We start from the raw sequence: 21,737 nt of genomic DNA, 5'->3' as shown, positions 1-21,737 counted from the left end.
AAACTCAGTCAGTCACTGGGAGGCTTAAAAAAAAGGTTGAAACCCTTATTTGGTCTTCAAAGACTTGTTTGAATGTTATGACTTATTTTACCCTTCTGATGCCATTTTGACATGACATATATTAATAATGCAGGCTTAATGCTGGCACAGAAGATATTTCCCAGACCCAACTGGATGCTCCAAATCCATTTCTCTTAGTGATACTGAGTTCAAAATAAAAAAATGAAAAGTCTGTTTGTCCCAGTAAGAACTGTGAAAAAATATCCTGAAGGTGTAATTTTCTGCAGGAACAACTTCAGTAGTTAATTATTTCTAGAAGACAGGAATAAATGTTACTTTTTAATATTAAATACAAAATATAATGCAGAATCTGGCAACAGCATTCAATAGCAATAACTATACAGTTAACTCCCTTCCTAAAGAACTATCAGCCCATTTTTCAAACTTGGGCACTTAATTGTGCATTTTGACGCTTAGAGTGGCACTTTAATGCCTACAGTGGATGTTTGGCTACCTACGTATTGATCTGAGCAATTAGATGTGGAAAAAAAGAAAAGGTCAGGGGAAAAAAATTCCTCTGGGTGGTGGGAGGGATGGAGGCTGAAAAATAGAGATGAGCAGAGGTGGGGTAGGTGAAAGGAGTAGAAAGGATGACTGATTTTCTAAGGAAAATAAAGGCTGTACTACATACACACATGCTTGGGACATCCACATGTGTCAGCCTCACTTTTGAGTTGTGTAGGGGGAGTTGTGTGACGCTTTTATTTTTAGAATGTAGCATTTTCATTAGAAAAAAAATTACAAAAATCTAATCCTTCTTGGAACAAAATGTGTTCACATGGCAGAAGAAAAGATTCAAGAGTAAAACCAATCTTGTGAGCCTTGCAAAACTAATTTGGGATCCTCTACTATAAGATGCTAGAGAAATGCTAAATTGGTAGATGCCTCTGTACTGAGAAGGAAGCTGAAGCACAGAGATGAAATGATTCTCTTGCACCTTTTCCCAACTCTGCCACGTTTCCCTTGAAAAGAGCCCAGATCTCCTGACATCAAGTCCTGGGAGCTAGCCACAAGATCATCCTTCTCCTGTCTAATTTCAAATTAGTTTGAGAAGTTGTCCGTGACAGGACATTTGTGCGGTTTGACCATCCTTCTATGGAAACTACCCCTCGGATGTCATGACGGTTCACGTGTACATCCTGCAACAGTGTCTCTAAAAAGTACCATCATCTTATTCAACATATCTACTCCCTGCATGTATTCTGAGTCCTATTCTCTGACTTCTCTGAAAAAAAAAATGTTCACTATGTTTTACTTTGGCAGTGCTGTGGGGAGAGTGAGCTGGGTTCTTTTCACAGATCAGCAGTATTTTAAACTACTGGAAGTTCCTGTTGCAGAATCAAAGAGACTAGAATGGTGATTCTGGTGAGGGAAAAGAAAAGAGGGCTTTATTTGTAGCAAAAAGCTGCTGAGGTCATCTGGGAAGAATTTTAAATAATGGAAAAAGCAGTGGGGGATGGGTAAACACTCACTCTAAGGAACAGGAAAATGGGGCAGGAAATGTGGCTTAAAACAAAGGAGAGAAATGTAAAGAAGACTATAAAAATAACGGTAGTGGAGGTAAATGGATTGTTCACTCTTAGTTCCTAGATATAGTTTCCTTAACACGTAAAATACATATAGGGTTAAAACCGGGAGATTTGAGGTGGGAAGGGAGATTAGGAAAGGCAGGTGGTATGATTTTAGGAATTAACTTTTCCTATCTGCAGACCTATGCTCAAATATTGCCTGACTGACGTGTAAATGACAATGATTTTCCTCTGCTCCAGTCGATATCTGACCATTTGACATGACCAGCACCTTTAAAATTAGCTCAGATGTAGTCTCTATTCAGGATTACACCCCAGGAATGGAATAGTGTGGGGTGGCGCAAGCCAGTATTGAGGTACAATGGTTTTTCTGAGTGTCTTTATAAGTTTGCACAGCTCTTGTCTGTGGTATGCCAGGTAGAAGTCAGTGGTAAGTAACAAGTTTGGGCTCTCATCCTGCAAAAAGCTTCAACAGGTGCAGCAGTCCATCTGTGGAAATAGGGCCTTAAATTTTACAGAGCTGAGCAAAGTTCAAGAAATGTGCCTGATGAATGTGAAGGTACAGAAGGATAAATTAGACAACTTGAAAATCAGTGTCTGTATTCTTTGGTGATCTTTCATTTTATATTTCTAACTAAAGAGCACCTTACATAGACTCATTAGTCAACGCCTGCTGCTGCATGGCATCATTTGCATTCCGTCTTAAGCAGGAGAATGGGCAGTTTGCAGTAATGGATAGCCTCCTTGTACGAGATCTTCACTGCTTGGGTTTCTTTTATTTTTCTGCCATGTTAGAGGAAGAATGAAAAAAAAAAGCATGAAGGAGATGATAGTGGATACAAGGCTAGAATTTATTGCAGGGGCTCTGCAGACACCCTTTGCCACAAGAGTTCAGTAGAGCTCAGTGAGTTCTGCTTTAGAGCCTCAGAATAACTGTCTTTTAATATTCTTAAAGGTTTTGACCTTTTAAAGTTGCAGCATTACACCTGAGGCATTTCAAAGTCTAGGAAAAGGGCACTCTTTTTATAGAACCATTGTGAATAGTAGTATTGGCTTACAGAGAAACAAAAGAGGTAAATCTTTATAAAACCTATATATATTTTTGGTATAAACCGACTATATTTGTTAGCCAAACACAGAAGGGAGCCTGAAGGCTTGTCTACACTGGAAAATTATATCATGTTAGAACACATTTTAACCAACATGAGCTCAGACGTGTTTCAGCACTCAGGGTAGGTAAAGACTGTTGTGTTTACCAACATGTCAGCAGGTTGTGGGAATATACCTTAGGAGGGAATAGAGGGGATTCTAGGATTAGTCACAGCCAGTCAATGTGGTGTGTTAAACAGGACAGCCCATGGCTACTGTGACTGTTCTTATCTGAAATAATTTCTCAGTGTAGACTTGGCATGAGGGAGTCTAGATGGTGTAACATAAAACCTTCACTGGGTGTCCCAACGTCAACCCAAACTCCCTCATACTGACTTAGACTTAGACTAGTTTAGTATTGTATAACATGCATACATTTTATCTCTGAATTTGGCCCACTTAGTCTTGGGACTGTAAGAGACTGTAAGTTGGTTTAATTAATATCTGAGGAAAGTGTTGCAAGAAAAACAAATAGCAGAAGGATATAAGAAGGCCACCCCCAACTTTTACCTTCTGACACCCTGGGCATTGGAATTACGTGATCATGGACTCTTTGCACTCCCATTGATAATTGGTTGTAAGTTCTGTGGGAGTGTAACATGAGCTTAGAGATCACCTCTCAGTTTGGCCCATTGTATGCTATTAGGCATATGTGACATAACTATAGATCTGTCTGGTAATGGAGATTGAGGCAGTTTTTGCTTTTTCTATCCTAGGCTTTTATAGGGCTCCAATTACCATAGGATGACCGCCAAATCATCAGTAAATAACATCAGTGCCAAAGATTTGTCACTTAGCAGATTCTTCCTTGTCTTATAGCAACCTGAAGTGCGGTTGAAGTGTCTTCTGGGACTGCAAGGAATTTATGACAGAAAAGAGCTAGTATCCAGAATGGATCTCTTTACTAGCAGATTCAAGGTAAATGGAAATACCATTCTATATTTTAAAAACCTGATTTGGCTAGCCACACAGGGTCTGATATTTTGAGCAGAGTTGGCTCTCGGTCCCTTATATGGGCTAGGATTGTTGGGTGGGGGAGTTTGTGGGATGTTGCTCTTCATTCATGAGAACGTTCTGTTTTTGCTTTGGCCAACGAACAAAGTGGTGTTGGCAGGCTCTGCAGACAGCCATGTCCAGCCTCTTGGCCAGGATTCTTTTGGCAAGGAGTATTGGGCATCCCAAAGCCCCTTGTGTTCCTTTTTCCCCCTAAAACTGGGTTTATATATTAGATGTTGAATTGGGTGATTCTGCATAGACTGCTATCAGAATGTACAGTATGACTCTGTGTTGATCCAGCATGACTCTGTGAACCTTGCAGAAAGATTTCCTATTCCCAGTCTGAACAAGTCAAATGCTAAGCAGTAAATGGATAGCTTTTGAGCATCTATTGGGTGAGCAGAGCAGAAGCCATTGCATCCCTAGTACACTGCACTTATCATGTTGCCATGTACAGGCTAGTTCAGGCAGTCAGCACTCTACTTTTTAATGTTACCTGTGGTTGTGATTTCATTAACTGTCACTAGCTAGCCAGGGTTGGGCCTTGTCAGTACTTGGATAATAAAACTCACGGTGCTGCAGGAAGTGGTATTATGACTCCATAAGTGGCACTCTTCCTGTGGAGGACTGAACCAATGCCCCAGTTAGTGCATACTCTTCTGCCTGCAGATACAGTCTTTTGGATGTCATGTAAAACCAAGGACTTGGCTCTTCATAGTAACTAAAAATCCCATGGCACTTTCTGAAAGAGGAGGCCCATAATTCTCATGTTTTAGCCAAGTTTCAATCTGAGTAAATAAATTCTGCCTATCTAAACTCAGCCCATATTTTAAACAGTTTTACAGCAGCCCTCTGTACCTCTGCCCTAATCTGTGTAGTATTGCTGTGCGTTGTTAAACAGCCATGTGATCCAAAATCTGCTTACCTCTTTAGCAGGGTTATGGCTTCCAGAATATTTTCACATTTGAGTAGAGAAATTATTTATGTGACATTGTAGCTTAGAATTTACCCTGATTTAGCAAATTGTTACTAATTGTTCTTCATTTACAAACAAGTGGCCAATCATTCTTAATTTGTGAGCTGCATTTAGTTTCTTGTGGAGACATGCCTGAATCTACACAAATTTCATATTAGTCAATTAACTCAAAGAAAAATGTAACACAATGATGGAACAACTTGGTGGTAAGCAAATTCTTACATCTCGTCATTGCAGTACAAAGAAGTCTCTTGTTACTAGTGGAGATGATCTAACTGTAGCAAAATAAATATTTGTCCAGAACAAAAAGTGTTACATCTTTTTATTGTTGTTTTACATCCATTAGGATCGAATTGTGTCCATGACTCTGGACAAGGACCATGAAGTAGCAGTTCAAGCCATGAAACTCTTGATGCTTATGTCACAGTAAATAATTTTTTTTAATGTTCTGTATTGTTTTAATAGCAATGAGACCCAGTTGTAACCAGTAGTGGAATCCTCTTATTACTGATCATGTGCTCAGAAACAATTGCCCGCTGCAGGACATGGGTTAAACAGGATAACTGCAAGCTAAAAGTCTGTTGTGAAGTGCATGTGAAATGATACATAAGAAGTATGGTTACCCCTTTTTAACACATTCTGGAGAATCATGTTTATTTTATAAATAATATTTTTTTAAATGTGGGAATAGGGAGATTTCTTTGTCCCTTTTTGTTTTGCACTTTTTAAAAATTTGTATTAAGATTCTGCATCACATTGCAGATACTGGTCAGATTTTAAGATCCTGCCGGAGCCAAAGCCTTTGGTGATTCAAGGTATAAGCTGACTCCTGCATGTGGCCAAGGGGAAATGGCTTCCATCCATATACAACATTGCACAGTTGACCAGGTGCCTTGTGGGCTTTGCTTTTTCTCTGAAGCACAAGGTATTGGTCCCTGCTGGAGGAAGGATATAGAACTTGATGGACCAATAATCTGACCTGGATATTGTAAATCTTACTCTGATTGAACCAGCGACATGAAACCCTGAATGCTGAATGACAGACTGAATTTGTGACTTGCTGTGGTCAGTCTTCAGAATGAGCAGTGTGTGCAGAAGTTCCATAAGGTTTGTCTGCACTGGGAAACTTACTGAAATAACAAGTGTAAATATGTCCTTATAAAGCTGCTTTTCCTGTTTCTTCATGTCCACTCCTCCGTTTGTTGTGTTTCTGATCCGAGCAGTGTAAGCCTCGGCCTTCTGCCCAAGGGAGTGAATACCACTCTGGTAAAGGGACTGCGCGTTTTTTCCCTATAAAGTGATCAAGGCTCTTTTGTATCTATATTAATTTAAAGTCAAGAGGGATTTTATTTGTTCATACTTAAAACCACTTCTATATAGGCACATTAGTCCAGTGATTAGGCAAATTTATATTACAACTGTACATCAGGCCCTCTGTCAGTATTCCTTCCTCCCCGCTCCACTTGTCATTCGTGTGAAAGTAACTGTTGTTCCTGCCTATCTACAGACAGTGATACCTGCAAGTAGTTTTAGGGTATGTCTGTGTTTGGAGCTATGGGTTTGATTCGCAGCTTGTGTAGACATACTCGCGCCAGATCTAATCGAGCTAGTGTATTAAAAATAGTAGCGTGGCTGTGGTAGCACAGGCAGTGGGGAGCAGGGGCATGGGCTAGCCACCTGAGAACGAACGCACGGGGTACAGGCTGGTTTGTACTTGGGGCAGCTGGCCTCTGCTGCCCCTTGTCACTGCCTGTGATTTCCTGGCTACACTATGTTTAGCATGCTAACTTGATGAGAGCTAGCATGAGTATGTCTGTGCAAGCTAGGAATCACACCCCTAGCTTCAAGGAGAGACATACCCACAATTACATGAGGCCATAGAGGTGAAATCTGCACAACTCGGATAGTAACTGTTTAATTTCTGAACCTTTGTTTGCATTACAATACCAGAATATTCTTGAGCATTGAAGTGCTGCTTTATAATCACAGGAAGTGACTGATTATTATCTCACTTGACACTCCACCCACTTACGTGGCATTGCTTCAGGCAGGCACCAGCCTATATATGGAAACAGAATTGGGCCCATTGTACATGTTCATTATACAGTATCATTGTTTAAGTAACACTAATAGTAGGTACGTTACCACTGCTAATATAAACACAACAACCACTTTGTATGACATTTGCTTCTCCATATTGCATAGATATTGCATTGTACTTTGTTATAGCATCTATGTGCGTAACATGTCCTTGTGCTAGGAAGAGTAGCACACCATTGTTAAAATACAATGACTCTTTAAACCAGTTAAGGTTGCTCTTGTTCTATATCTGAACCAACAAGTGCTATATTGGCACTGCAGCTGTTTAGCTTCTCTGGCTGTATTGTTGCGTTCATGTTCTCGCTAAACTCATGAATGCTAACTACAGTCAAAAAGTTTATTGATTGTCTGTTTTTTTAGGAAAGCCTTGTCTAAACAAAGTTTAAAATTAGATTTCCAGGACTGCACAGTTCCTCCTAAGAAGTTTTCCAAACAACACTTGTCCATCATAAAACATATTTCCTCGTAAATAAAATCAGTGCATGTTTTTGTTGATTAAGCCATGGCAGAGGTCCAGCAATCGCATACTTGTTGTCTTTGTTTCTGCTCTATCTGTTGCAGAGCCAATAGTGCTCCTAAACACTCTGAGCCCTGCTGATTTGGTTTAATTTTTGGGAAGATGAAGATGGGAGTTGGGGACTGAAATGAATTATCCATAAAGCCAAGCAAGAATCTTATCTCTTTTGCTTATAAAATTAGCACTGGCCAGTCTATACATTTTGGGTGAAGAATTGTGCTAAACTCTCTCTGATAAGGTTGCTTTAAGAGCCTGTGTAAAGATGCCTTTCCAGGAGGGGAGCCATTTCAGAAATGATTACTGTCACTCCAGGAGCAGAGAAGCACTCGGATGGATGGATGTCTGCACTGGAAGTGAAGGTGTGATTGTAGCAAAGGTTGGCATATCCATGCTAGCCTGGGTAACAGTAGCAGTGTAGATGTGGTGACATGGGCTCAGCAAGGGCTAACAACCTGAGCATACCCCTGCTGTGGACCGTGGGTACATACTTGGACACTAGCCTCTGCTGAAGCCCATGCCACCACATGTACACTACTCTTGTTATCCATGCTAGCTAGATTTAAGATGGCACGGGTATGCCTAGTTATGCTACAGTCACACCTTCACTTGCAGTATAGACATAGACCCAGGGTGTTGTACCTAAGATAGCATGGGAAGCATATCTTGGCTCATAGACAGTATCTGGTCTTAAGCACTGCAGCTTAATACATGCAGAAACGCACTAGGTGGGGTTGGGAATTGTGAAATTCCTCAAAGCGAATAATAACAAAAGAGCGACTGTAAAGATTAGATTTGTTCTACCGCTCTGCTTCCTTTACATGTTCAGTCATAGTTGCTTGCTTACTTGGCCAAAAAATCTTCACCTCCTTTAGTCAGGCAGTTCCAACTTTTCTGTGGGAGCAGGATTCTCCTGTAGTTTCTTCATCAGCAGATTTTTCAACTAAGTTCTAGCTGGATATACTTCTGGTAAGGCCTAAAAGTCTTTTCAGATACTAGTTTGAGTTTTCAGTGCTGCCAGTAAATCGCTTCCTGCATAACCTTTAAACTACATAAATTTAGTATAGAATTACAGAGTAAGTTAACATCAATCCTCACAATGCCCTTTTTAGAGTATAACTTGAACTGGTCACACACTGGTCTATGAGATGAGACTTTTTACTGCTTCTTTTCTCTGCTCTTATGCAGAACCCTCAAGCTGTGCACATACCTGGCCTGTGTAAATGCATGTTCTTATTATCCTCCTCCCTATTCCTTCAGATGTAGATATCAATTTTTGCATATAGTCTTAATTAAATGGTAAGCTCTCTGAGTGAGGGACTTCCTTTGCTGTTTGTACAACACTTAGCTTGATTGGACCTCTAGGTGCTATAGTAACATAAATGGTGCTACAAAATGTCATGGAATTGCCAGCATTAATGAGGACAGAGCTGTGATACCAAGCTCCTTACATTAGAAATCAAAAGGAAATAAAATGTGAGGAAAAATGTGAGCCGCAAAGATTTGGTAGAAGGAAGAAGTGAGAAAACAGTAATTCTGAAAGAGATTTGGGAATCCTAGTGGATGGCAAATGGAGATTTCAGTGCAAGATGTCAGTAAAAAGGCTTGGGGCATTCTGTTGAGGTATAGTGACCAAAGTGCCCCCCCAAGGGTTACTTCCTGCTGCCCTCCCTGTGCCCCCCACCACCACAGTTCACCTCCGCTCAGGGCCAGCTCCTGGCTTTTTGCGCCCCAAACAGCAACAACAACAACAACAAAAAAAAGGCCGGAGTGCCGCCCCTTGGAAAGTGCCGCCCCAAGCACATGCTTGGAGCTCTGGTGCCTAGAGCTGGCCCTGCCTACGCTTGTGCTTTAAAAACCTCCCTGTCCTTCCTGTTTCTCCGTTAGACTGTGAAACTGACTCTAACTGAAGTGGTAGAAGCCTCGTTATTTAAGGCACTTCAAAATTAGAACTAGCAAAGCTCTAGTAAATATACCATAGCAAATAATGTCACCTTGGCCGGGAATTGAACTAGATAATTCAGTAGGCCTTTTCCATATGTAACTCCTATGCTTGTCTCTGAAGAAGAAATTGAGATCTGATAGGTGAATGCATTATTTCTAACAAGAAGATCAGGTAAGCCACCTGGTTAGCAAACCTATGCATACCTATTAGATTATATCTGTTGTTTAAATACTATTGTGAAAAACATTTTCATGTGACTTAGAGGAGATGGGGAAGAGAGAGACATTTTGTATGCCAATATGGAAATTATCCGCCGTCCTCTCTTAGTTAGTGTCCCTTAGACTCTTTCCTTTAGGGATATGTGAACCCAGAAGTTTACTTGATTTTCTTAAAATTGCTAAAATTAGATGTAGGGGTTGTGCATGTCTGTAAAACGTTCTTTCTGCTATAATAAGTTAGCCCAGTACATTCTGGATTCTTTCTAATGGATGATGTTTGAGGCCTACGGTTTGGTGGCAGATCCTGCACTAATGAAAGGGGACAGAGGAGTAGTAGAGTACAATGCAAATTAATGGCTCCTCTGTGATTCTGTTGGGACAACACCATTCACAGGTGCCAACTTTTCCTTTTCCCCCGGGGGTGCGCCACCCCACTCTGCCCTGAGGCTCTGCTCTCACTCTGCCACTTTCCGCAAGGTCCCGCCTTCTCTCTGTCTCTTCCTGGCTCTGTTCTGCCCACCTCTCCTGAGGTGATGCCCTCGTTCTGCCCCCTCCTCAAGGTCCCGCTGTTGCTCTGCCTCTTCCTGCCCCCACTCCATCCCCTCCCTAGTGCCCCTGACCACCACTCTCTGCCCTCTCCCGGGCACCTCCCTGAGATGCCAAACAGCTGTTTGGTGCTGCTTCCGCCCCCATCAGCTGTTTGGTGGGTGCTGTGCCCCCCATCAGCTAATGAGTGGGGGCAGTGAACAGCTGTGGCTCGTGGGTGCTGAGCACTCTCTGTTTTTTTGCCATGGGTGCTCCAGCCCCGGAACACCCACAGAGTCAGCACCCATGACACCATTAATGTAGAGATATGAGAATGCTTTGAGATTCCCAGAAGAAAGAATCAAGCCTGTCCAAAACAATGTAAAAACCAAAGACCCCTCTCCTCCTTCATGATGGTGATGGCATAACCTAATCACTCCCTCTCTTATCCTTTATCTCATGCAGCCATCTTAGTGCCATCATGCACCTCTGCTAACCTCTGGCTTCAAAATGCTTGCCAGCCCTAGTCTCTTCCCTTTCTTGAGACCACTTAAAAAGCGAAAAGAGCTTGCTTTCCGCTCCAGTGTGTGCTCTGGAACCAAAACAAACCCATGCTTTTAGTGCTGAAGCCCTCGCCCTTTGGGACCTCTCTAATATTTGACATCTTCCCTGTCCTGTCAGAACATAGATCTTGGGTGAAATCCTGGTCCCATTTGACGTCAGTGGAAAAACTCCCACTGACTTCAGTGGGGCCCGGATTTCACTTCTTGTCTTGTGTATGCAGATGACACTTTACTGCCATGGCTGTATTGACACCACGAGGGGAAACGTATGAAGAAAACAAAAATACCCGCCCTAATATCCGCAAAACTCAGTTTAATCTAATCTGGGATCACAAACCCTTAAGTGCCTTAATCATGCTTATTGGATGGTGATGCTAAGGGGCAGCATTAAGGTTGTTCAGATACCTTAACTCTGCATTTTCATTCTTGCTTGGATTTCATAAGTGCGATATTTTCTCTGAATTTTCTTAGCGTGTAATATTTGGGTTTGGGATAATTACAACATCCTTGTAAGGTGGGTGTTTTTTGTTTTGTTTTTTGTTTTTTTACCCTGATGTTACTGATATTTTAATTCTGCTTAGATGTAGTGTGTTTTTTAATCTTGGAATATAAGTAAATTGCACAGAAATGAAATGGTGTAGGCAGCCCCTGTTCAATCTCCCCTCTCACGTTGAGACGGCAGTGGGTTGTCTTCTTCAAGGTCATCTCATGAAATGTAAAACAAAAGAGAAGACATGAGATTTCCCAGCTAATGTTTGGCATCCAGAACAAATGGAGCCTTTGCTCTCTCCCTGGCGTACCCCATCTTTCTTCTTCCTTGCCTGTTCACACTGAAGCGAGGAGAAAATGATATATCATGGCATTGGTATGTGGAAAGCCATGCTTATTTTTAGGCATCTAAATACTGGCAGGCACTTCTGGCTTAACCTTTATTTGTCACTTGGCATTTGAAGGGCTGTAAATTTGCAGCAGTAGTGTTGCACTACATAAAGTATTCTTTGAATATGTGATTATTGGCTTATATGTACAAAAGAAGGCACTCCTTTTATTGAGGAAATACTTCTAAAATCACCGTTGTAGTAGGTGTAGCTAGATATTGCCCTTTGTAGAGGTATGTAGTCTCTGAACTGGTCAGGTGTCTTTCAAGTGGAAACCTTGACATCTTACAGTAAGCAACTGCTGACCGCTGTGTGAAAGACGAGAGAACAGATGCACATTCAGAACTTCTGTCTGCTTAATTAATGGATTTTTTAAAAAAGAATGTTATGCCCGCCTGGCAGCTCATATCGGGTAGACGTGGCTCATTTTTCCCTGCTGAACTCCTGTGCCACCAGAGAGCGTTCTGTACAAGGAGCCGAGGTCACACCTTACCTAACACTTCCTTTATGAGGAGAAAACTGAGTACAGAGTAAATTCTGGTCCCTTTGAAGACAGTGACAAAACTGGATTTCATCCCATTTTTAGCCTTTCCCTCCCATAGTTAGAAATACTTTGTATGAAATCTTGTAACTTGTTCCCAAAGGGAGGCTTTTTATAACTATTCACATATTGCCAAGCACTTCACCTATCAAAGGGGTTTAGAAAAAAAAAGACGTGTTGCAGTGAATGTAATGCCTGTCGCTCCCTGTCACCTTGCAATATAGTGAAGAGAGAGAACTGAGGTAAAGAACAAGAAATAGCTCCCATCTCAAAAACTGTGCACATCTCTGTCCCCAGGTGTCCCAGACTACAACACCGTCGCTTAGAGCTGCCATTTCAGTTTGATCCCAGCTTTTAAAAAGAGGGTGAGAAATAGTTGCAAATAGGTAGAGAATGTGCACAGGACAGCTTCCTAGAAAAGAAGTGTTTATGGAGGACTTACGCTGTATTGATATTACAGTGAATAAAAATTGGCTTACTTCACTCAGTTCTCCATACCTTTATGGATACAAAGCTGGTTGGGTAACCCTTACTTCCGTAAGGGACGTTTGGTATGTTCAGCTGACACCACTCAACATGAATATGGGATGCAAAAGTAAATGGAAGGTGAATACCACTCAACTACGTCAGCCTTATAATTAAAATTTTAGTCCAGGCTCCACAGGATACATAGCTGGGTGCTCATATACTGTACAGAACTCCACCCAGGAGCTGCTGAAATCATATTTGTATGTAGTTCATTTTAAATGTTTCAAATCAATCACTGAGTAACTTATCCATAAATATATTTTTTTCACTGTTTCACCAGTCCTAAAGATAGCTGAATAATAATGTAATATTTATTTGCCACCCCCTCTGTGTCACCCTCCCACACTTGGCATGACATTTTATGTAGTGCATAATTACTATTAAACTAGTTTCAGTCAGTATTTACTTGGCACATCATCAACATTTTCACTATAAAGACCTGTTTATTGTGCCAGTGATCATTATAAGCAAGTTTACTGAGTACAGCCTAGCAGGAGAGGGAACTTTTCAGCAAAAATAAGCAAGGAGCGCACAGGGAAATAATCTATAATGATCAATTTATGACTTTTGAGACCTTGTTGGCTCACAGAAGTGAAAAGCCAACAGACAGCATGCCCTCTGTTCATGTACCCTGGGGCTTTCAACCCACTACTGTCCTACTGTTTTAAACCAGAGTCAAAGTTTGTAGATTAGTTTATGAGCTGTTTGTCTTTCTTTTTTTTTTGGTGATTATCTTCCACAAACCTTTACCCAGTGTTAGTTCAAGTAGTCAGTCAGACACTCCTGCTTAATATTTAACTGCTAGGGACTAGGATTTGAGAGTGCTAGAGGCTTTGTATTTTTAAATTTGAGACTTGTCAAGATGCTAAGAGGTAAGGCAGTGCTGGTGACAAAAGAGCTGGTAGCCGTTATAGAAGAGGAGCAATGTGCGACTAGGTTGTCAGTCCCAGCAGCTGCAAAAGTGAGAGCCTTGTTTTTAGTAGTTGTAGTAGGCCACATATGTAGACAGAGAGCTGTGCATTAAAGGATGTAACCTCTTGGGGGCTGATAGCAGAACTATTAAATAAATAAATAAATAAATAAAAACCCCTACAAGTATAATCTCTACCCCATCACAGTTAGCTCACCTTTCCCCTCCCATACTATGCCAGAAATAGAAGGGTCTCATTGCTCTTTGTTCTGTTGACAGTGTTATCCAATGGCATGCAAGCAGGAGTAGGAGCCTGGAATTCTAAATTCTCATCTCAGCTTTAATCTTGATTCCCTCTGTAGCCTTGCGCAAGTCACTCAACCTTCTCTGCTTCAGTTTTCTTCTCTGTAAAATGGTGATAATACTTTCTGAGCTCACGGGGTGTGTGTTGGAGGATTGATTAATACTTACATGGTGCACTGAAGGTGTAAAGGGCTATGTAGATGAGAAACGTCATTATTAAGGCTGTATACTACTTGTAAAAACTGTGACTTTCAGGTTTTTCTAGAAATAGTTCTGGTCTTTGGCATGCTGGTCAGCTTCCTGTTGAGCACGCTTTTGCTGTGATTTTTAAAATGGGTTTCTATATAAGCTCATTGCAATTGAGTATCCATTTTAACCTCTTGATTAAATAGCTTTAGACAATTTTATTTAGAAAAATATAGTATATTTGATCTATATTTTAATTTTCTGTGGCAAACAATCCAAGATTAAAAATACTGTGTTTATGACTTTCCTTTTTTGTAACTAATTTGGGAATTCTTTTTTTTTGCCTTGAGAACCAAACAGCCTTACCCACACTTTTATGTGAATATTTATGCCTGCACAAAGAGCCTAATTCTTCATTCCTTGTATGTTATGTAGACACTTCCATCTCTACAAGGTGAATACGAAAATGCTACTGCTTTGATTAGGTAGCATATCAAGATTCAATTTGCAGAGGTGTAACTGACTATATGAACTGCAAGGCAGTGGAGAATCAGGTCCAATATTAGGTATAGAATCAGGTCCAATATTAGGATACATATAATCCTTTCTAGCTAAATATGCATAATCACTTGTATTATATCTTTGCCTAGGAACTGTGAGGACGCGTTATCATCTGAAGACTGTGAAACCTTATTCCAGTTTGTTTATACCACACACAGACCTCTAGCAGTAGCAGCTGGGGAATTCCTTTATAAAAGGTATCTCTGCCTGGCTACTTTTTGCATACTCTCATTGTTTCAGAGTGAAAATGGGTTTGTTTAAGAGGGACATTAAACCTTTATCTTCCAATTGGTAGCTTGTCTCTGGCGGATACCAGATGTCCTTTCTTCTGCTGAATAAGTGATGGGCTGCTCTCTGGGGCTAACTATTTGTTTAACTTCCCAGCCCTGGCATGTTAAGCAAGCATGAGAAAGGTACAAGACTATAGTAAAGTATAAAACAACTGACTAGTCCACCAGTATTGTATCATGCCAAGGACCATGCAGCCTTTCTTTCTACTTTTTCCCTGTTGCTTTGCTTCCGATGAGCCAGTTGATCACCTGGCATCTGTTGGATTTTTTTTTGTAGCTGTTTATGATTAATTGCAAAGGTGGCCTCTTCTCCCCTTGAAAGTTGCCTTATACACTGTAAAAGCTTTTGAATAATGAGAGAGCCCACAGATTAAAAAATCCTCCCAGTTTTCAGTCAAGTTAATGAAATATACAATCTAACTTCCCAGGAGTAACTTTTATAAATGGGCCTTTATGACAATGGATGTGGGCAATGAATGGCACTGCCATGCTACAAAGGGAATTAATAAATATTCTGTATCTACAGCTTGATGAAATTCTGTATTGTGTTTAGCAAAAATGGGTGAAAATACTTTTGGCAAGGCTTTGGAGAGCCAATGTTAAAAGCTGACCATGATTATTCATACCTCTTTGTTCCCATCCTCTGTTGCTGTCCACACCAACCCAGAAAAATTATATAAGGCCTAGGATTTGTGGATCCAGGCCCAAAATAAAGAAAAAAGAAAAATCCCTTCTCTGATGTGTCCCTAGTCACACCTCCTAGGCCTATCTTGCTTCGTTTTGTAGCTCCCCAACTCTCTGGACTAATGTTGTCATAAATCAGTGATTTATGCCCAGAACAGTGTCACTCTTATCTGTTGGTGGTACTGTCTTGATAAAAATGGGACTTGTAGCATCAGCATCTCATTAATATTCCATTGGAATACAAGCAAATCACTGACTGGGTCAGTGTGAAATGAGCTGCTGATCTTTGTACTGTTATCAGTGCACAAGGGTCTATATCACATAAACCACCACCACACATGAGACTAGTTGACAACTTTGTTGGCAGAAAAAGCACAGGCTTAAATCTACACCGAGGCTAACCTACCCTCATGCTACTAGTGGCCTCTCCATTTCAGGTTTGAGGAACATAGGCAGAGAGTGTGGTAAACATTTCACTGCTGCATCCCATGCTTTACCTGTGTCTGTGGATAGACCTCCTTGACCATCTCTTCTTGGCACTGGCCAAGATGGCTGACTATCATTCCAGGAGGAGGGATCTTGATGGGAGAGACATTCTAGAATACTCAAGGAGATACTGAGGAGATATCTAAGCCATTAATGATTATCTTTGAAAAGTCATGGAAAGCTGGGAGAGATTCCAGAGGACTGGAAAAGGGCAAATATAGTGCCAAACTGTAAAAAGGGAAATAAGCACAACTGGGGTATTACAGACCAGTCAACTTAACTTCAGTGCCCGGAAAGATAATGGAGCAAATAATTAAGCAATCAGTTTGCAGACACTTAGAAGATAATAAGGTGATAAGTAGCAGCATGGATTTGTCAAGAACAAATCATGTCAAGCCAACTTAGTAGCTTTCTTTGACAGGGATTACGTGAGGCTATGGGGGAAGCAGTAGACATGGTGTATCTTGACTTTGGTAAGGCTTTTGATACTGTCTCACATGATGTCCTCATAAACAAACTCAGGAAATACATCTTAGGTGGAGCTACTGTAATGTGGGTGAATCACTGGTTGGAAAACTGTTCCCAGAGTAGTTATTAATGATTCACAGTCAAGCTGGAAGGGCATGTCGAGTGGGGTCCCGCAGGGATCAGTTCTGTTCAATATCTTCATTAATGATTTAGATCAGTGATTCTCAACATGGAATATGTGTACCCCTTGGGGTGTTCAGAGGTCTTCCAGGAGGTACATCAACTCATCTAGATGTTTGCCTCGTTTTACAACAGGCTACATAAAAAGCACTAGTAAAGTCAATACAGACCAAAAATTAAATATCTTGTTTATACTTCCCTATATACTATACACTGAAATATAAGTACAATATTTATATCCCAATTGATTTATTTTATAATTATATGGTAAAAATGAGAAAGTAAGCAATTTTTCAGTAAGAGTGATGTGACACTTTTGTATTTTTATGTCTGATTTTATAAGCAAGTAATTTTTAAATGAGGTGAAACTTGGGGGTATGCAAGACAAATCAGACTCCTGAAAGAGTTACAGCAGTCTGGAAAGGTTGAGAGCCGCTGATTTTTATATTGGCATAGAGACTACATTTATAAAGTTTGTGGATGATACCAAGCTGGGAGGGGTTGCAAGCACTTTGGAGGATAGAATTAAAATTCAAAATGATCTGAGCAAACTGGAGAAATGGTCTGAAGTAAACAGGATGAAATTCAATAAGGACTAATGCAGAGTACTCCACTTAGGAAGGAACAATCAGTTGCACACATACAAAATGGGAAATGACTGCCTAGGATGGAGTACTGCGGAAAGGAATCTGGAGATCATAGTGGATCACAAGCTAAATATGAATCACAGTGTAACACTGTTGCAAAAAAAAGTAAACATTATTCTGGGATGTATTAGCCAGGAGTGTTATAAGCAAGACATGAGAAGTAATTCTTCTGCTCTACTCTCCGCTGATTAGGCCTCAATTGGAGTATTGTGTCCAGTTCTGGGCGCCACATTCAGGAAAGGTGTGGACAAATTGGAGGAAGTCCAGAGAAGAACAACAGAAAAGGTTTAGAAAACATGCTGTATGATGGAAGATTGAAAAAATTGGGTATATTTCTTCTGGAGAAAAGAGTGAGAGGGGACATGATAGTTTTCAAGTACACAAAAGATTATTATAAGGAGGGAGAAAAATTGATCTCCTTGACCTCTGAGGATAGGACAAGAAGCAATGGGTTTGAATTGCAGCAAGGGTGGTTTAAGTTGGACATTAGGAATAACTTCCTGTCAGGGTGGTTAAGCACTGGAATAAATTGCCTAGCGAGATTGTGGAATCTCCATCATTGGAGATTTTTAAGAATGGGTTAGACAAACACTTGTCAGGGACGGTCTAGACCAGTGGTCTCCAAAGTGGGGTGCGCAAGACGATCCATTGGAGGGTGCAGCGGGAGGAGCGCTGCCGGAGCAAAAGGGCAGCGTGGCAGGAAGAGCGTTGCCAGAGGGGAAAAAAAAGGGGGGGGGTGACCAGAGGCGGGAGGGAGGGAGCGAGCAGGGAAGCCTCTCTTTTCCCCCCCCCCTTCCCCGGGGCCAGGCAGGGCCACCTGGAATGCAGGGGCTTTAGGGGCTGCAGAGCCCTGGGCTAAGAGGGCCCCAGGGCCCTGGCCTGCAGCTCTAAAGCCCCTTTCAGAATGAGGCCCTGAGTCCTCCAGCCCCTGGAGGAGCAGGGGCAGCCATGCAGCTAGCAGTGAGAAAGAAGCGGCGCTTTCCCCTTCAAAGCCGGCTGGAGAAAAGCGGGGCTTTGAAGGGGAAAGCGGCGCTTCTGTCCGGCTGCTGGCTGTGCGGCTGCCCCTGCTCCTCCTGAGTCCCCTGGCCCGTGTTCTCAGGGCTGCATTCCAAAAGAGGCTTTAGAGTTGCAGGCCAGGGCCCCGGGGCTCCCTTAGCCCCGGGGCCCTGCAGCTCCTAAAGCCCCTGCATTCCGGGTGGCCCTGCCTGGCAGGGGACAGAAGAGGGAAGGGGCAGCTCCCAGAATCGCGGCCAGGGAGGCGGTGCTGCCCTGTGCAGAGCCACCTGCACACCCCCTGCACCAAACAGGAGCTGCCCCAGGTAAGTGCTCTACCCCTCCCGCCTGCCCCAGCCTTGAACCTCCTCCCGCACATCCACCCTGAGCACCGTCCCGCACCCTAACTCCCTCTCAGACCCCGCACCTCCACCCTGAGCGCTCTCCCACACCCTAAACCTAATCCAGACCTTCAATTCGCTGTATCACAAAGTGTTAAACCAAGATTTTCAGAAATAATGAAGCATATTCAATCACATTGCTTTCACTAAAAATATATATATTTTTTTTTTTTGGTGAGAGAAAAAAGGTTTTTTGTACCTTTTAATAAATAAAGTAATTATTTAAAAATATTTTTTATTTAATCTTTGTCATCCTTTTTTAATTTCTCTTTTTTGTGTATGTTTTATAATGTACATAATATATTAGTACAGTAGTATGAGTGTATAATTTATACATAAATAAATATACATATATTGGGGGTGCGGGATCAAAAAATTTTTACTGATGGGGTGCGCGATCAAAAAACTTTGGAGGCCACTGCTCTGGACAATACTTAGCCCTGCCACGAGTTCAGGGGACTGGACTAGATGACCTTGCGAAGTTGCTTCCAATCCTGTGATTCTATGATTCTTTGTGACTTGGGGACCTTTTTCCATTCCCTTGCCAATGCAGACATTGGGGCAGAGTTCATCTGAGTGGTTCTCCTGTGTCTTTAGACAGGAGAACCGTTGTTTGGTTCAGTGTGCACTGTTTGGGGTTCTCTGCTTGATGTTTCCTTTTGGTTCACTTATTTTGACTCTGTAACCCTCCCGTTCTTATCTGTCATTTTTTTGTCCCCAGTTCTTAGGTCAGGTTTGCACTAGAAACTTGTCGGTGTAGTGTTGTTGGCTGGTGGTGTGATGGGGGGCTTGGAGGATGACATTTTTATACTGACAAACGTCCTTTTGTAGACTCAGTCACACTGGCAAAAAAGTGCTTTTGCTGGTATAAGCTATGTCTTTGCTCAGCTGGCATAGTTATGCTGGCCAACATTTCCCAGTATAGAACTGGCCTTCATTACATCCTAGTCCTGTGGCTCCTCCAGCTGAGGGTCATCCTTCAATTATTTCCATTGGATGGCTGCCTTTAAACAGGATTTAAATAGGCTAGCCCCTTTCGTGAGCAATAAATTCACACTAAAATTTTTTTGGAGTGGAGGGAGAAAGTGGAAATTGCAAAGAAAAATCATGATATGCCTCGTACATCAGGCAATGGAGGGAGAGCACCTCGTCCAATGTATGTGTCAAGTTGTATAAAACACGTGTTGCAAGAGCATGATCCCATGCTTTCACCAACATCATGTCTGTCTTATGAGGAGTTTGGCTGGTTCCTGGGCACCGCACCCACCTCAGGTCCAGCTATGGTGCACAATGACCTGGTCAGGTGTGACGGTATCCTGTTGGCCCCAGAATCCAGCCTGGGGACTGATGGGAGCCACCAGCAGGCACTGAGTGAGGATGATGAAATCACTATGTTGCTGAAACTGGTCCTGGAGTGGGCTTTTAAAAAGGATCAGCAGAAAATTCTGGGTCCATGCTCAGAGGAGCTGTTTGACGTACCTCTCTGAGGAACAGCCCACTGCCGAGCCTGCAGCAGACACAGAAGAGGCATAAATCACCTGAGCCTGGTAAGTTTTGGATCCATTTTAATATTTATTGTTACAGTAACGGGAGGATTTTCTGCTCTATAAACCAATACACAAGCAATCAGAGGCCCTGGGTAGCAGCATGTATCCATTAATGGTGGATTGTATGATAGTGTCTTGGCATCTCCCCTCTCCCTGGTGCAATTCAAAATGGCAACCAGGAAATGCAAGCAGTAAGGAATATTTTTACTGGAAAGGCACAGATTTTTGCTTGTGCCATTCCTGTTTCCTAAAAATAACAACATTACATTCTTGTGACTGTTTTCTGCTCTGTAATCGCTGAACGGTCTATAAAGCCATCTACAGTGAACTCTGTGCAAGAGATTGGGGAAATATGTTCCATTTCCAAATCTAGTCCATTTCAGTTAGAGGCAATTCATGCAGTCCATAGGTGACAAAAGCATTTCTCCCAGGAATGACTGGGGTTAGAATTTTTGCCCAAAAATGTACTGGGGGCAGGGAAGAGACTGGTTGTGGAGTTCTGCATCTTTGCATGCAGCCATAACACAGTGTAAGCATGTGAAAGCTAACACAGTATCCTGTTGATTCTCTCATGAATTCTGACTCAAACCTAGGTATGGATAGTTGTAAACTTTTCCTAAAGTAGGAGTTCCACATAGGTAGTCACATTTTGGGGAAGTGTTTCCCAGGGCTCAGTAGCTGACCAGCCCATTCCATCAATGGATGTGTGTTCAGTCACTATATGATTGACTGCTATGGCTGAATACACTGCAGGTTTCCCACCAGCAGCTTGGAATAATCTCTCTTTCTGACAATAGGGCATCACAAGAACAGTTATGTCCTCCAAAGCATGAAAAGCCTGAAATGATAGAAAAAGCTTTTGTAGCAAGGCCACTAACCAGCCCTTCCCCTCATGCCAAACCCAAGTAGTTATGCAATTTTGGTAAAACAGAAATAGCTGGAATTTTTAATTTTTCATTGTCTCTGCACGACTTTAGCTGGGCTTTGTCCAGGGAGATTCTGTGGACTGAGGCATCCCTCTCACAATATATTGCAGTTCATTTTTTAAATGTAACATTTTATGTCCTTGAAATTCCACAAGAATTATTTCTGCACTCCTCCACTGAGCTATATGAGACAGTAACACTCTATTTCTTGTCCCGTTGCAGGCTCCTCTACCTCTGCTGGCTGCTGTACTTCCACAGCTCAACCTTATTGCAGTAAGCTTGTCCCAATGGACTGTTCCAAGTGGAAGTGGTTCCGTGATGAACTCATAGTTGAAGTTCTTGAGAGGACCAACAAGCAAGTCCAGTACCAGAAGCAGAGGGACATAAGATTGGAGAAGAGGCATAGTGAGATGCAGGGAAAGGCTGAGGCTGGCCACACAGCTTGAGGAGAGGGTTTCAGCATAGGAGCAGGCACTTGTTATACATTTCCTGGAACAGGAATGGTGGCTAAGGGAGGAGGCGGACAGAGCTCAGCAGAAAACTGTTTGATTGGCTCATCTCAGTCATGGTTGCTAGATTACCAGCTCCTGCTGCCTCTCCCACACCATGAGCTGCCTGCAACATATCTTCAGG

General features: G+C 42.0%; 1 protein-coding gene across 5 annotated transcripts in view; it reads left to right on the top strand.

Moving 5' to 3' along the window:
* Positions 1-21,737, top strand: part of LOC116830156 (cohesin subunit SA-2-like) — a 104,721-nt gene that overhangs the window by 34,351 nt on the left and 48,633 nt on the right. For all 5 annotated transcript variants that reach the window (XM_032789436.2, XM_075060795.1, XM_032789437.2 and 2 more), the window contains 3 exons: positions 3,558-3,656; positions 5,057-5,136; positions 14,572-14,679. In XM_032789436.2, coding sequence (XP_032645327.1) covers positions 3,558-3,656; positions 5,057-5,136; positions 14,572-14,679 — 287 coding nt within the window. The remainder of the gene's footprint in view (positions 1-3,557; positions 3,657-5,056; positions 5,137-14,571; positions 14,680-21,737) is intronic.

This window comes from Chelonoidis abingdonii, chromosome 1 (assembly GCF_003597395.2).
Source record: "Chelonoidis abingdonii isolate Lonesome George chromosome 1, CheloAbing_2.0, whole genome shotgun sequence".
Taxonomy (NCBI): Eukaryota; Metazoa; Chordata; order Testudines; family Testudinidae; genus Chelonoidis; species Chelonoidis abingdonii.
Note: the sequence above shows the minus strand (reverse complement) of the source record. Positions and strands in the feature narration are given on the sequence as shown.